The sequence below is a fragment of the Branchiostoma floridae genome, chromosome 2 (assembly GCF_000003815.2).
Source record: "Branchiostoma floridae strain S238N-H82 chromosome 2, Bfl_VNyyK, whole genome shotgun sequence".
Classification (NCBI taxonomy): Eukaryota; Metazoa; Chordata; class Leptocardii; order Amphioxiformes; family Branchiostomatidae; genus Branchiostoma; species Branchiostoma floridae.
Genome location: NC_049980.1, coordinates 29,115,994 through 29,130,073, shown reverse-complemented (window position 1 = coordinate 29,130,073; position 14,080 = coordinate 29,115,994). Strand labels below are relative to the sequence as shown.

The following is a 14,080-nucleotide window of genomic DNA, read 5'->3' as shown; positions in this document are numbered from 1 at the left end:
CGGTTGTGAATCTTATTTTACACCTACTCTTTCCTAAAAAAATATGGCGACGCTGTAAAAAACCACCTGACCACAGCTACACGAATCCTGTTCTCTCTGTCGAAGGTCACAGGGCAATGACGATTAATCTTCTGCCCAGGCGCGCGGTTGCCTGGGGATTTAGAATTGGCCATGTGATTTATTGGTTGATTGTGCATGTATCGTGCGTACGATAATGATAATGTTCAATGATTTACAGATAGTGCCCTGCAGTTTGGACACAAATCGCAAGAGGTATTGTCTACAGGCCTTTATTGTATGTGTATGCAATACCATGCATGATATATGCGCATCCGTGTATTTGTATGTGGATATATATGTTTGTGTGTGTTAAAATGTATCTACGTGTCTTTCTCTAGATCTCTCTCTATGCCAGTTTGTTTGCGTGTGTGTATGAAGAAGAAGAACTTTATTGCGCAACGATCGTACACGGTACAATGTATGGCAAAAAAAGAAGAAACAAACTTATCATCCTAATTACTAAAACAAATATTCAACATAGTACATATGCAGATTATGAATATAGAATGAAATTTGACATCCTAATTTCTAGAACAATAAGAGCTAACCTAAATCACTGATATTGTACTACAATCGAGTGGGGCTAATTATGAGTTTCGGCATTTTTTCTTATGACAAAGCAGTCTTTTATATAATTATATAATTACCTATTTTAGCATTGTGGGAATTTTTTGTTACATCTGAATATATAATCTGTTGTACTTGATTCGAGGAATGTGAATAACTCATTACGTGAGATATTGCAATTGTACATGTACCTGTACCATCATGACAAAGTGAAATTCATCTTCAATTTACTTTGGACAGAATGGGCAAAACCTTTGGTCAGGGTCTACAATATTATATCTACCTGTTTCTATATTCAATTTATGACTGCTGATTCATATCTGGGTTATCGCTTTACGAAATCCAAAGTTATATATATCATAAAGGTAAGTTTCTTGTTCATAACACTTTTTCGATTTGTTAAAAAAAGACAGTTTTGAATTGCTTTTTATGCGACTAAACCACTCCTGTATAAATGTATCTTGTATGTGTGCATGTGTGTGTGCACGTCTGTGTGTATGTATGTATATGCAAATGTGTGTTTGTATGTGTGTATTTCTTTGTGTGTGTGCGTGTGTTTGTGGTGTGTGTGTGCTTGTATGTATATGTGTGTGTGTTTGTGTGTGTGTATGTGTGTGCCCTCGCGCGCGCGCGTGCGTGTGTGTGCGCGCGTTTGTGCGTGTGTGTGTGACAACATTGTAAATGGGCACAAGTTTACGTGCTCATTAAGACCAGTTCGGTAAGGGGTCCTGAGTCTATAGAAATAAACGTGTAATAGACATATCACGTAGAAGTAGAAGTAGTACCGTCTTGTCATTTTCATGCCTCCCGTTTTAAACATATATGCCACTGATCTGTACCTCGTCTTTTCTTACAAAGTACACAACAAGGAATCTACTCGTCCGGTACCATTTGTGTTTTTTTTTATTTCAATGATATCAATGGTTAGGGCGATCTTATTTGTGAATCATACTACATACATTAACATCGCGATAACCTTTCGTTGTCTTTATTCCGTTTGTAAGACCGTCGATGTACTAAATGTCACAAGTTCGATACGTACAGACACTATGTGACAATATGTTGCTTGAACACGTACATTTCATGACGAACTTGACTGTACACTAAAGAGGGAACATAATCAGGCAGTGACAATGACGATAATGATTGTAAATCATACTTTGTTTAGACAATCTGAGGATACACTTTGTCGTCAAAACAGTCATCATCACAGACATCCAGGTAATAAGATACACAGGTAAAAGTTACTCAAGCAACTGGATTAAATTTGTTGTCAATTCAGTGTTTTGGTTAAAAGCTGGCAAATTCAGATGCTCGTCCATTCACTGACGAAAGGCACTGGGTGCCCGTTTGAAACGTCTGGCCAATTCCAAGTTTTATCCAGTTGAATGAGAAATTGTGAATCATCATACTTAACATGGTAACAGTTCTAACCTGGGCTGACATTGAAATATTAAAAAAAACCTCCTCTACATGTTGATCCACAGTATCGTACTTGTTCGGAATTTCTTGTTTTATCTATATCAAATCATAATTGACATCCGGTCATCTGTCAAGTCGAGCAATTGCGGTATCCGTTAGCAACGCCCTCTTCCATGTGTCGTCATAACTGTAGAAACACAAACTGAGACTTCAATAGCTTTCATTCGCTCCGACAAAGACTTCATAGATCTTCTTATATCCAGGATGCATAGTTTGCGTTTCTACGGTTATGACGACACTTGTGTCCTTGTTATATATATAACTTTATTGCACAACAATTGTACGAGGTACAAAGTATGGCATCTACATAACTACAGTGCTATAACTTAACTTAGGGCTTATCTAACTAATACAGGAGTTGTAGTATGGGATAAGTTTCTTACAATCATTGGAGGCTTTTACAATCATTTGGGGAATTTCTAATGTCAAAACCTTCTTTGATATATTTTCCTATATCTGCCATGCAGGGATTGTCACATGTCATTATGTATCTGAATTTGCACTTCAGGTCCATTTGGATAAATCCTTGTGTACAAAATGACAGCCTTCTGTATAGAGAATTGCGTATATCGGAATATTTGGGACATACAACCATAAAGTGATATTCGTCTTCGATTAGCTCTGGACAGAATGGACAAACCCTCTGGTCAATAGGGATTTTTTGGAATCTTCCGGTTTCTATATTTAATTTGTGACAGCCAATTCTGAGTTGTGTGATTGCCCTACGAACGTCAAGGCTCTTTATGGTTGAAATGTAATTTTCTTGCTTGTAATGCTTGTTCAATGTAGAAAGAGATGAGAGTTTGGAATTGTTTCGAATAGAGGAATGCCAATTTTGCACGTATATATCTTGTAAACGTTGTCGTAACTGAGTGGTGATTGTGTCTATGTGGTATGACCTCGGGTTCAGCCATATGTGTCCAAAGCCTTGGTAGTTGAGGATATTTTTTACGTGGACAATCCAATCATGTTCTCCGAATGAAACAGTATTGTATGCCTCACGAAGAAGGGCATATTCGGGCAGATTAACTAAACGATGCCAATATTTCACAAGTTGCATTTCTGCATCAATCCTAGCTGGGAAAGTTCCCAATTCTCCCCTGACACCATCGTTTGAGGCTTTGGCATGAATGCCTAACAGAAATTTTTGGAAGCGCATGTCAATGATGTCAAATTCTGGAATTTGTTGATTTGAGTCTAGGTTTATAATTTGGAAACCGTTATCTCGTAAAATATGGCTATTGGCATGACGCAATAGTATTTCTTTATCTGTATTTCTTTCCAAACATACAACATAAGTAGTATTCAAAGCAGAAGAGGTGGTTTTTCGAATGGTAGCTGGAAAGTTATCTTGAATATTAAGTTTTTTAAGTAAAGTAGAAAAAACCTTTGAGGAAGGTTCGCAGATGTTATTGGTATGTGATACAATGATTCTTATACTTTTAGAAAAACGGTCAAAGCAAGTGATTTCTGAACAGTACATAAAGATGGGTTTTACAAATTTGTCAAATAGATTTTTTCCGAGATTGATTGAAATGTCCTTGTTAGAGAGTAAAAGAGCCTTGAGTTTGAAAAGTGCTCTCATTGCTTTGGTTTTCAAATATTTCCTGGCGGTTTTGAATTTTCCGGAGAATGTGAAAGGAATGCCGAGGTATGTATAGCTGTCAGTGATTTCTATATTTTTGCCATAAATATGGAATTGGTCTTTGTTATTCTTGCTAGAACCTTTGCCAAAAACAACTACCTTGGTTTTTGAAACATTGACAGATAGCTTCCATTTCTTACAATAGTTTTCTAGGCAGTCAATACAATGCTGTAGCCCTTGTTTTGACGATGAAATCAGAGCGAGATCGTCTGCCCAGGATAAACAGTTTAGAGATTTTGAGGTTAGGACTGCAGGGTCACATTTTGTGGGGTCAAAGCACTCAGATATATCATTGATGAATAAATTAAATAATAAAGGACTAAGATTACATCCCTGCCGTACTCCGCATACGGAAGGAAAGGAGTTTGATAATCCATTATCTAATCTAACTGCATATTTCACATCATTGTACATGGATTTTATAATATTAAAGAAATTACCTCCGATACCACATTTATGCAACTTATAGAATAGCCCATCTCGCCAAACACTGTCAAATGCCTTCCTCATGTCAACAAAGCATACGAATAGTTTTCCGCCTTTTTTCTTGGTGTATTTGTCTATTAGAGATTTTAAGATAAAAACATTGTCGGAGGTTCTACATCTTTTCCGGAACCCAAACTGTGTGTCATCTAGAAGTTTGTTTCTTTCTGCAAAGTTTTGTAACCTGTTGTTTAGAATGAGTGTGAATAATTTGGATAGACAACTAGAAATCGCTATTCCTCGATAGTTGTCTGCATTACTTTTATCACCTGATTTATGTATTGGCGTAAGAATACTTGTATTCCAGTTGGAAGGAAAGGTGCCTTTATCAAGTATAGTATTGAAAAGACTCACTAAAGGTTGACATAGATGTTTTGCACCATACTTTAACATTTCATTTGAGATTGAGTCGATACCGGAAGCTTTTCCCGTTTTTAATAATTTTAAACCATTTAAGACTTCCACTGGAGTGAATGGGAAATCTAAGGGATTTGGGGTATGATCATCTAACTGATTAAGGTATTCAGTGACCGTTTTTTCGAAGACAGTATCAAAGCTGCTGTCATTTATCAAATTATTTAAACTTGTAAAGTGGTGTATCCATTCTTCAGATGTTATATTGGGATCGCAAGTATTTTTGTTGTGTTTTCCACTGATTTCTTTGTCCAAATATTTTAAAAGTGACCAAAATTCCTTTGGATTGTTTTTGTTGAATTCTTCCAATTTTGCTAGAAGGTCGGAATTGTACTTCTGTTTACGCTGTTTGATGAGTTTCTTGTAATCACGCAAAGCTGTGAAATATTTGCTTCTAATTTCGTTTAGCCAGGGTTCTTTTTTCAATGCCAGTGACAGTCTTTTTAAACGTTGGCGTGAAGACCAGCAGCATTGATCATACAGATACTAGTACTCTCCTCATACCCTTCACTCCATCCCCCTCTCTTCGCATCACCACCTTCAAATCCGTTATCGTCTAACCACACAGCACAGGAAAATATGTCATCTGTTCATGTGCTCTGATGAAATACTATACTGACAAGCAATACTAACGAGTACTAAATATTACAGCACAAGACGGAGAAACAACTAGTATACATTATGCCAAAACTGTTTATTTCATCGTATTTTATACGTACGTAGTGTGATAACTGTTTTGTCAGAACGGTGGATATTTCTATATCATATACAAAGGCATGTTATGTTATGTACATATATCAAAGTCAATTTGTCTTCATTGTTGATTTGTTGGAAGAAATCATTCGATTTGAGGAGACTTCCTAAATCTGTGCAAGATCAAGTCAACATAGAGGTGACCGGACCTCACGCGTGTTCGATCACCTGGTCTTGCGAGAATTGACGTGTGGCACCATGGGAAAAGTAGAGGATCGACGGTAGGTGCGCCGTGGCGGAGGCAGCGTGAAAGCCAGGGCAATAGAAATAATTGTATAAATAGTAATTAGTGCAGTTCATGTCATTGTGTACATGGAAAGGTAAAATGTACGATGTGTACCAATCTTCCGAAGCATGAAGGAGGAAATCAAGAATCAAATGAAAAGGGCCTGTTCGATGCAGTTCCCTCGGGGACCGCTAATTGCTGGCTTTATCGGTGTCACGACTATATTAGGCCATCACATATCCCACAGCTAGGCCAGCTATCCCAACTATTGCCGCTGCCACACACACGCCTACTGAGGGCTGTAGTGGCATCACGACCATTGGCAAATATAACTCCGAGTGGTTAGAGTGTTCGCCTTGCATTCAGTAGGTCATGAGTTCGATCCCTGGCCGAGTCATACCAAAGACTTTAAAAATGGTACATGCCGTTTTGTCTGCTTAGCACTCAGCACCAATGAGGAAGAGTATGGGAGTTAAACACACATCACTACCAGTGGACTGGCCCCTTGTTGTAGTGACTTGCACAAATGTGTTGCTGAAGGGCTACAGAACTTGAGATGGGCGCCACCCCTACGCATCTGCACAGATGTACGGGCAACTTTGCTATATTAAATAGCGAAAACAAGATACCCCTGGATTTTGCAGTCACGTAAAATGTTACATTTGTGGCATTTACTTCAATGTGTTGGCAATTGAGTAATGGTTGAAGGGTACTGATAACAAAATCATTTTGATCTAAACCGGCCTCATTAGTAATATCCTGAAACCTTAGCTTATCTGTGATAACAGTTGTTGATGGTAAAGCTAATGCAATGTGACGAAACACAAAGTGCAGATAATTTCTAACATTCAGTTATCAGGAATAAAACTGAAGACTAAACCTTCTCATGAAACAAGAATCCCATTTATTCTTGTTGTATTGAAATCACAACAAGGCAGTTTGACGTTTGCTGTAGTTTGTTCTTGATAATTTAACAACTGCTTTCATTACCTTCAATCTGAATTAGTTCCAGTCAATACGGACGGGCAGTTTTGAATTAAAAGTTGCTCATAGCAAACCTCAGACGTCGACTATATCTAGTACTGAGTAACTAGCTTGTTGTGGGGAACGAATCAACCAAGACCATAAGACCTATCTCACGGGACGAAACGCTCGAAAGAACAGTTCTACACTAGTCTTGTTACTAGTATGTTGTGTTGTCCGTCGCTTGTGGGACAATAGTAGGGCTACGTGGCTGTACACACTGTCATCTATAATAACACTCTTGTTCCTGTGTGAAACGGTGCGAGTACGTAACGCTGCGTGAGACATCGTGATCAGCAGGTGGTACTCAAACCGTGGTCCTGGGTCACGTCGTAGTCGCTCTCCGTCAAGCGGCAAGTCTTTCTTTAGCCTCTACCAGGCTCCGCGGGTCGCTGGAAAAATAGTAGAAATTGGCCAAATAAGACAGAAAAATACACCAGAGGAGTTGGATGGCCGAGGAGTATAGTTTGCGACCTATTAAAGGCCTAACTTGGCCAAAGTCCCCTATTACTATTCGGCCAGGCGGGAGTCTGGTAGAGACTAATCTTTCTTCCCGAGTACCGACTGTTTCAAACTACGGTCCACCCTGCCTTGTGGCCTCCATGGCACTGTAAAAACACATCAGGGGTTGCCGTCCGTCGCAACACCTCGTTACGTGTGCGTGTGCAGAGCTCACTCTTCCTCTGCCCAGTCAAAGGGGAAGTCCAAGTCAGCGAGAATGCTTTTCATCGTGGTGGCAATAAGACTGTTTCCCAGGAAATAGCTGACCATGGTGAGGGCTCCGATTGCACTGGTGGACACGATGACGCTGCACAACACGAGGTCCTTGAAGAACTGCCCCATGTTCTTGGTGGCTGACTTTGTCTGGGAGGAGCCGCTCGTGCCGTTGGGAAACGTGAAGACCTTGCCGCCACGTGCAGTCTTCGGGGTACCCGCTGGAAAACAAGAGGAAAGTTTACTTTTTTTTCCATTACTTTTATTCCATCAGCAGTAATCAAGTGTACAAAATGCCGCACATGTATGACAACATCATAATGTCATCATTAATACACATTTTTTTTGCTATGACTTATATATTGACTGGAATTACCGAATCACATAGTGCATTGAATAACTGTAGGATATTGTGTCTTTGAAGTAACAAAGAATTATCTTTATATCTAGACCATGACAGAAATATTGCATACTTTGCTAGAGTTGTGTACAGATTTGAAACATCACCAAGTAATATTTATTTTTATGTGAAATCAAATTCTATTCATTTATTTTATTCACATACACTTTGTGAGTATTAGGAAAAAAACACAATTTGCTTATTTGAAGCCTTCTACTTAAAAACATAAGCATAATGCAAGAGTAGTAAACAACATACGTACAGAAATAAATAAAAATGGATAACAGAAAGGTAAATTTAGACAAGACGAGTTGGTGCTGAATCAATTAGGAGAATCTACCTGAGAAATCAAATTGTCACCTTAGATATGAAAGACATGCGGAATTTTGGAAGTCTAATCATTACAACGTTTGATGTCATATTTCAACATCTAGGAAAACTTGTGACGGCGTGTTCCCAACAAGTCATGGAAGCCTTATAAGCTTATGACTGTCATAACTTTAAATTTAGATGTTTATATTTTGCTTCAGACTAGATAAGATTTTCGAAATCGTTCCAAGTTTCATTTGACCAGTGCTGAAGTTTGCGACTGGAAATTTAAAAAAAAACTGTGGAAAGTGTTTTATAATGTTGCAATTGATTTACAATTGGTACTAGAGGGGGGGGGGGGGAGAGAGCTGACGTACTTAACGGACTCCTGCACTCATTATGCAGACCCCACCCGAGTGTGACCTATATGTATTCGGAAAGGTCAATATCAGAGCATTCCCTGGGATCAGATCGTCTTTAGGGTCCTGCGTCGACAAAATGCTATCTTTGCTATGTCGTGAATGACATTTTGGACAGGACCAAGAGGATGAGAGTCAGGTTCAGGTTTTGTTTCAGTACTGATAACTGGTGCCGGAGGGTGTAACAGTTAGTAGTAGGAGCAAAGGATGAAGAGACTTTTTTATACAACCATTGGTCTATTCACACCAACGTTTCGGTGACCGTCTGTCACCTTCTTTAGGGCAATTCTGACCGATTCACATTGAATTGCAGCACGGGTGTCGCTGCTCACAGTTCCGACGTACAAGCCCTATGTACGTATAAGATCGTCTCGATGTGGGGGACTGGGGAGCTCTATATTCCTGTCCATGTACTGACCGGTCCCTGTGACGTAGGGCAGCCATATGAGCCGACGTGACGCACGTATAGGTCGGGGGTAGGGTCACAGGTTCTCTATATCAGAGGAGTTGGGTCGCAGGCAGATCTGGTTTTGGCCACAGAGATGACATGCTAGCTGTAAATATATGCCAGTCATGGCCAGAGACCGGGGCGATAAGGCGATAAGAGCTGCAGTATATTACGATGCTGAACATAATGAGATTTCTGACGACCCGTTTGTTTCGTTTTCAAGGCTTCTTTTGGCTAAAGATAGCTGATCAGACTTAGGAACAGGTGCAACCAGACATTGCGCAACGCTGACATCTAGGTCAAGCGAATTGTGATTACATGTCTGTTTACCTTAATTGTGATCACATCATTTACTCCCAAGCATGAGGAGTTACGCAATGTTTGTATTTGCCATTTGTTTTGATGGGGTTTGATTTTCTGTTTCTGTCATGATTCGTAATCATTCTCTCAGAAATGCAACGGAAATTAAAGCGTTTGTTCTTCTTTGACATTAAGGAATTTGCTAGTAGAGTAGAGTAAATTAGATTACACTAGAGTGAAGAAGAGTAGGGCAGAGTAGGGCAAGGAAGAGAAGAGTAGAATAGGGTAGGGTAGGTTTGGGTGTGTTAGATCAAGGACGTTACATCAACAGGCCTGTTGATGTAACGTCCTTGGTTAGATTGAATACAGTATACAGGTATACAGTACAGTAGAATAGAGCAGAGTAGAATAGAGCAGAGTACAGTACAGTAGAGTAGAGTAGAGTACAGTAGAGTACAGTAGAGTAGAGCTGAGTGTAGAATAGGGCAAAATCGTCGGTAGGGAAGGAAATTCCAATTTGGGGCCGATTTTCATCAGATGAATATTCCTTGTCTACGTCGATTGCCTATTAATCATGCACCACTGGGGTCTTTCCTTTATCCAAGTATTTATCCAATACTTTGAGGGTTACGTTCAGTACACTCAGTTTATCAGAACGCAAATCTGCTTGCAAAACAAAGTGATGATACATGTATAAGCAGAGAGGAGCCATGGCACCTGTGATCTTCCCGCCACAGATATGTAACGATCAGCAGCTAGGTCCCGCCAGCGATAAGCTCCGGTATGCAGAGTTCACATTGTTACGGTATCGGCTGGGGAGCTTCAAGAGACAGTCTTACTTATGCCGTAACTGATCGGTAGATGGAAGTTAAGATGCGAAAATGGACTTTTGCAAACGTTTGTTTACATCACAAACATCAACAAAGGCCGTGGAGTCACGCAGATCTTTGCATACGAAATGCCGAGTCATCTACTATGTTAAATGGCATATTTTATTTCGACCAAATCCGGATCGTTTATTGATATGTATGTACTCAGATTACCTACATCATCTGGATGTTTGAACCGATGACAGGGTAATTCTAACCTCCATGAGAGAGACTGACGTTTTGCATTGATTTGTGGCTTCTTGATCCTTCAGGAAGAATGACCAACAGTTAAATGAGATGGACCTCGACCTACAGTGGTGCCTTTTTCGGGCACGAGGCCAGCAGAATCCGCTGCCCGCCTACCCTTCAGCAGCCCGCAAGCCGTACGTGTGGGGTGAAACTGGGTCAGGGCACAGACAGGGTCGGGAGTCAGCCAAAACTAAAACCGTTTTAATGCAGACGGAGCCTGAAACCCGAGCGCGCTAATTTTGCCTGTGTTGTCCGATGCTCAGAGACATGCTCTATAGATCCATCAAAGCTGGCTGGACACGCGAGCTATTCGCTGACATCTCCAGTACACTGACCCCTCGGCCTGGCCTATATGGACGGACATACACGAGTACGTTTGCTTAATCTCAGGACTATATTGTTCACGATTGCTGTATACGTAACGCAATGTACTGTCAGATCGCATGATCCTGATATTCATGTCTGTGGACATATCTTATCCTGTTTGCTAACATCGATGTATTTTTGTTTGCAGACTTCCGATCATCCCAGGTAAAGATAAACTAATATGGCTCATGTTTGATAATGCTTCTTGAGATATTAGATATCAAGTCTTATCAATGATGGCTCAGGTCTGCTAATGCTTTTAGCTTCATAGAATTAGAGATAACTTAAAGGAATATTTCATCGAATGTATTAAATGGTAAGTACTCTTTTCAATGAGTTACTGGTCGTAGTCTTGTCATGACAATATGTTGTAGAATAGAACTGGTCGTTCTGATGATCCAAGTACGTTTCTGAAACTTTATCACGTGCTAATGATAAAGTTGGTACAATTGAATCTATAAATAATTATGCTATAAAATTATAGCAACGGGTTTTTTTCTTGGTAACATCCTTGCTCATGCCGATGGACTATCCGCTCTGCACGTTGCAAATCACGGCACACTCATTAGACCATTGATTACTTTTGCCAAGAAGATTATGTTTTCGGCAACCTGTCTATGTCCTCTGTGCCTAAATCATAAGAAGGCCCAGATGCAATGTCTTGGTACTTGGTACGTGGGTACGTCTTTATAAGACCTCGAAACAATTAGATGTTTGGTCCCCTAGAGGCTTTATATCGTACTGCAGCGGGAGTTCCAATGCCTCGTGTTCTGGTTGTCAATGAAAATGTTCCAGTGAATCCTCGATGTCATTAGGTTTATTTGAGTCGATTTATTTATGTACTAATTGGCCGAAGCATGTCTTTGAAATACAAGTCTGTGTATCTACTCCTTTTCTGGTTGTACATGTATGAAAATGCTTCATAAATTCTTGTTGCCATCAGTTTAATTCAAGTCGATTTATTTATCTACTAATTGGCCAAAGCATGTCTTTGAAATACGAGTCTGTGTATCTATCCATTTATCATTAGAGACAAATATACAGCTGCTTGTAAATCGATCTGTGGTACAGCAAGCATGAGTCTCTGGACACGGCTTCGTAAGCAGTTCGACTAAGTCCACACTTAAACGTGCCATCGGCATCAGTGTTGGCTTGACATTCTGCGTGTCTCTCACTACGTCGTGGATGTCGTGTTCCTGTTTGCCAGTGAGTCCCATCTCTCGGAGATAACAAATTCCTTCATGATGCCTACCATTTTCTAGCCTGGATACCAGACTCCGGCCCGATATCAATCTCAACACGGCTCAATCAGGGTCTAACTCGAGCTCTGAGGGACATTTTAAAGAATTTACTTGAGGGCATGTTGGCCCTAGAGCCGAAGAATTGGGATGTATCCTGGAAACAGTCTGGCGTCTAGGCTAACCATGTACATGGACCACATGGAGTCAGCTTTTCCTATCTGAATAATCCCCGCCTTATGTTTGATTGCCGGTGATATATATTTCTTTTAAATTTGCTTTATTTCTTTGTATTCGAGGCACCATCCTCGTAGAGGAACTACATTATTTCTCTTGTCGGCTACTCTCAGATTTGTTTTTAGTTTTGTAAAGTAAAGAAATAGATAAAGATATGTGTCCTCAGCTGACCGTCTACGTGGAATTTCGTCCGAGGCTGGCCACACATTTCAGACGTTGCGGAGTAACCGTAAATTAAATTCATTCACTTTCGCGATGTTTTTTTTCGCGGTCGGGGGTGGTGTGGGTGGGGGTGGTGTGAGGTTTTCATGGTGTTTTGAATTCGCGGTTGAAACAATTCTGTGGCACTATCAAAATACATTTGAAACCCATATTAACAGCGGAGAGGCTGCCGCGAATGGCAGCGAATATGTTTCAAGATTTACAGTATTGTGGAGATGATCTTTCTCAACATCTCATCATATTTCACCAGAGCTACATTGGGCCCGTTGCCCAGGGTTGGAAAGCAGTATATTAAATAGAATTTCATGTTGAAAATCTTAAGATGGCTAAAGTTAAGAAAGAAAACAAAAGAAAAACCTCCTAACGTACATCTACGACTAAAACATGATAATACTTTACCTTCTTTCCCCATCATGACCTCGAGTTGAGTCGGCGCGTCCATGCCATAGATAGTCTTTTTCCGCCATGCCTCTATGATGGTTTGATACTCGACGTCGAACCTCTCCGTTTTCTCCACACCCACAGATTGTCCCTCGTCTCGGTTCTTCAGTTTCTTAAGCCATTTCTCGTCGCTGCAGAAGTCCTTGGGGAGAACTATGCACTCGACGGCGGCACACCGGCCCAACCTCTCCACCTCCCGTAGGATCCACAGCCGCCTGTTCCCAAAGTACGCCCACCACGAGCCGTCCTTGTAGATAACCTGCAATACGGGAAACGGCATCAGTTATGTGGGTCATTTTGAGGAGCTTATCAAAAATATGGCCTGCCATCTGGTAACAAGACCCCGCTTTAATAGAACTCACATATTTTGAACAAGCTCTTGATTAAATATGCAACGTTTTATCATGCAAATTTGTATAGAATATATGATACTACAGATTGTCGGAATACTAAATAGAGACGAATGAACAAAAACAAATAGAGCATGGTCCTTTAGTTGTGCAGAGGGTAAGGTAAATGTAGTACATAGACATCGGTCCTCATTGACACAGTCATTGTGCGGAGGATGTTTTGATGATAAGGTTCTTTCTAAGATTTAAGGGGTGATGAGTCACGTCGTCAGATGATATGCTCATTTTTCAACGTCTATGAGAGGATCTCGATTGCAATAAAATGAGAAAAACAATGTATATGATGATACTGACACAGAATGCGTCTTGTACGGAAAAAAAGCAGAGCAAATATGATTTCAGCGCGCGAGTTTGCAGTATGTCTCTATGGCTCGTGAACTTTAACCTGTAAATGCTGCATACGCAGAAAACTGATGGTCTGAGTGAATACGTCCAATACAAGTGTCTTATAGCTAAAGGCGCCGCATCAAATGCATCAATCAACGAATTAGAATCGTCTATGTGAGCGATGTTTTCTTGACGTTACTAATCAGGTGTCATGAAAATTACTCAATGCTCCATGTTGTTGTTTTATGTGGGATCACTACAATATCAATCATACGCGAGGTTACTGAAATAGCAGACATGGCAACAACGACCATCATCGTGAATGAACAGAACGTGTAGTCTTACCTCAATCTTCGGTATGTCCGTAATCTTAACCTCGTTAAACAGAAGCTGCCTGAAGGTCTCCAGCATGTCCGAGCCGTTGCTGAACTTGCAGGGGATCATGTCCGCCGTGAAGTGGATGTCAGACGGTCGGATC

The 14,080-nt window shown here is 40.4% G+C and overlaps 1 protein-coding gene across 1 annotated transcript in view; it reads right to left on the bottom strand.

Moving 5' to 3' along the window:
- Positions 1–6,454: 6,454 nt before the first annotated feature.
- The window catches only part of LOC118409672, a gene marked incomplete in the record, with an annotated part of 8,998 nt that continues 1,372 nt past the window's right edge, over positions 6,455–14,080 (bottom strand). Inside the window, 3 exon segments of the mRNA XM_035810856.1 lie at positions 6,455–7,588; positions 12,824–13,124; positions 13,948–14,080. Of these exon segments, the coding sequence (XP_035666749.1) occupies positions 7,326–7,588; positions 12,824–13,124; positions 13,948–14,080 (697 nt within the window).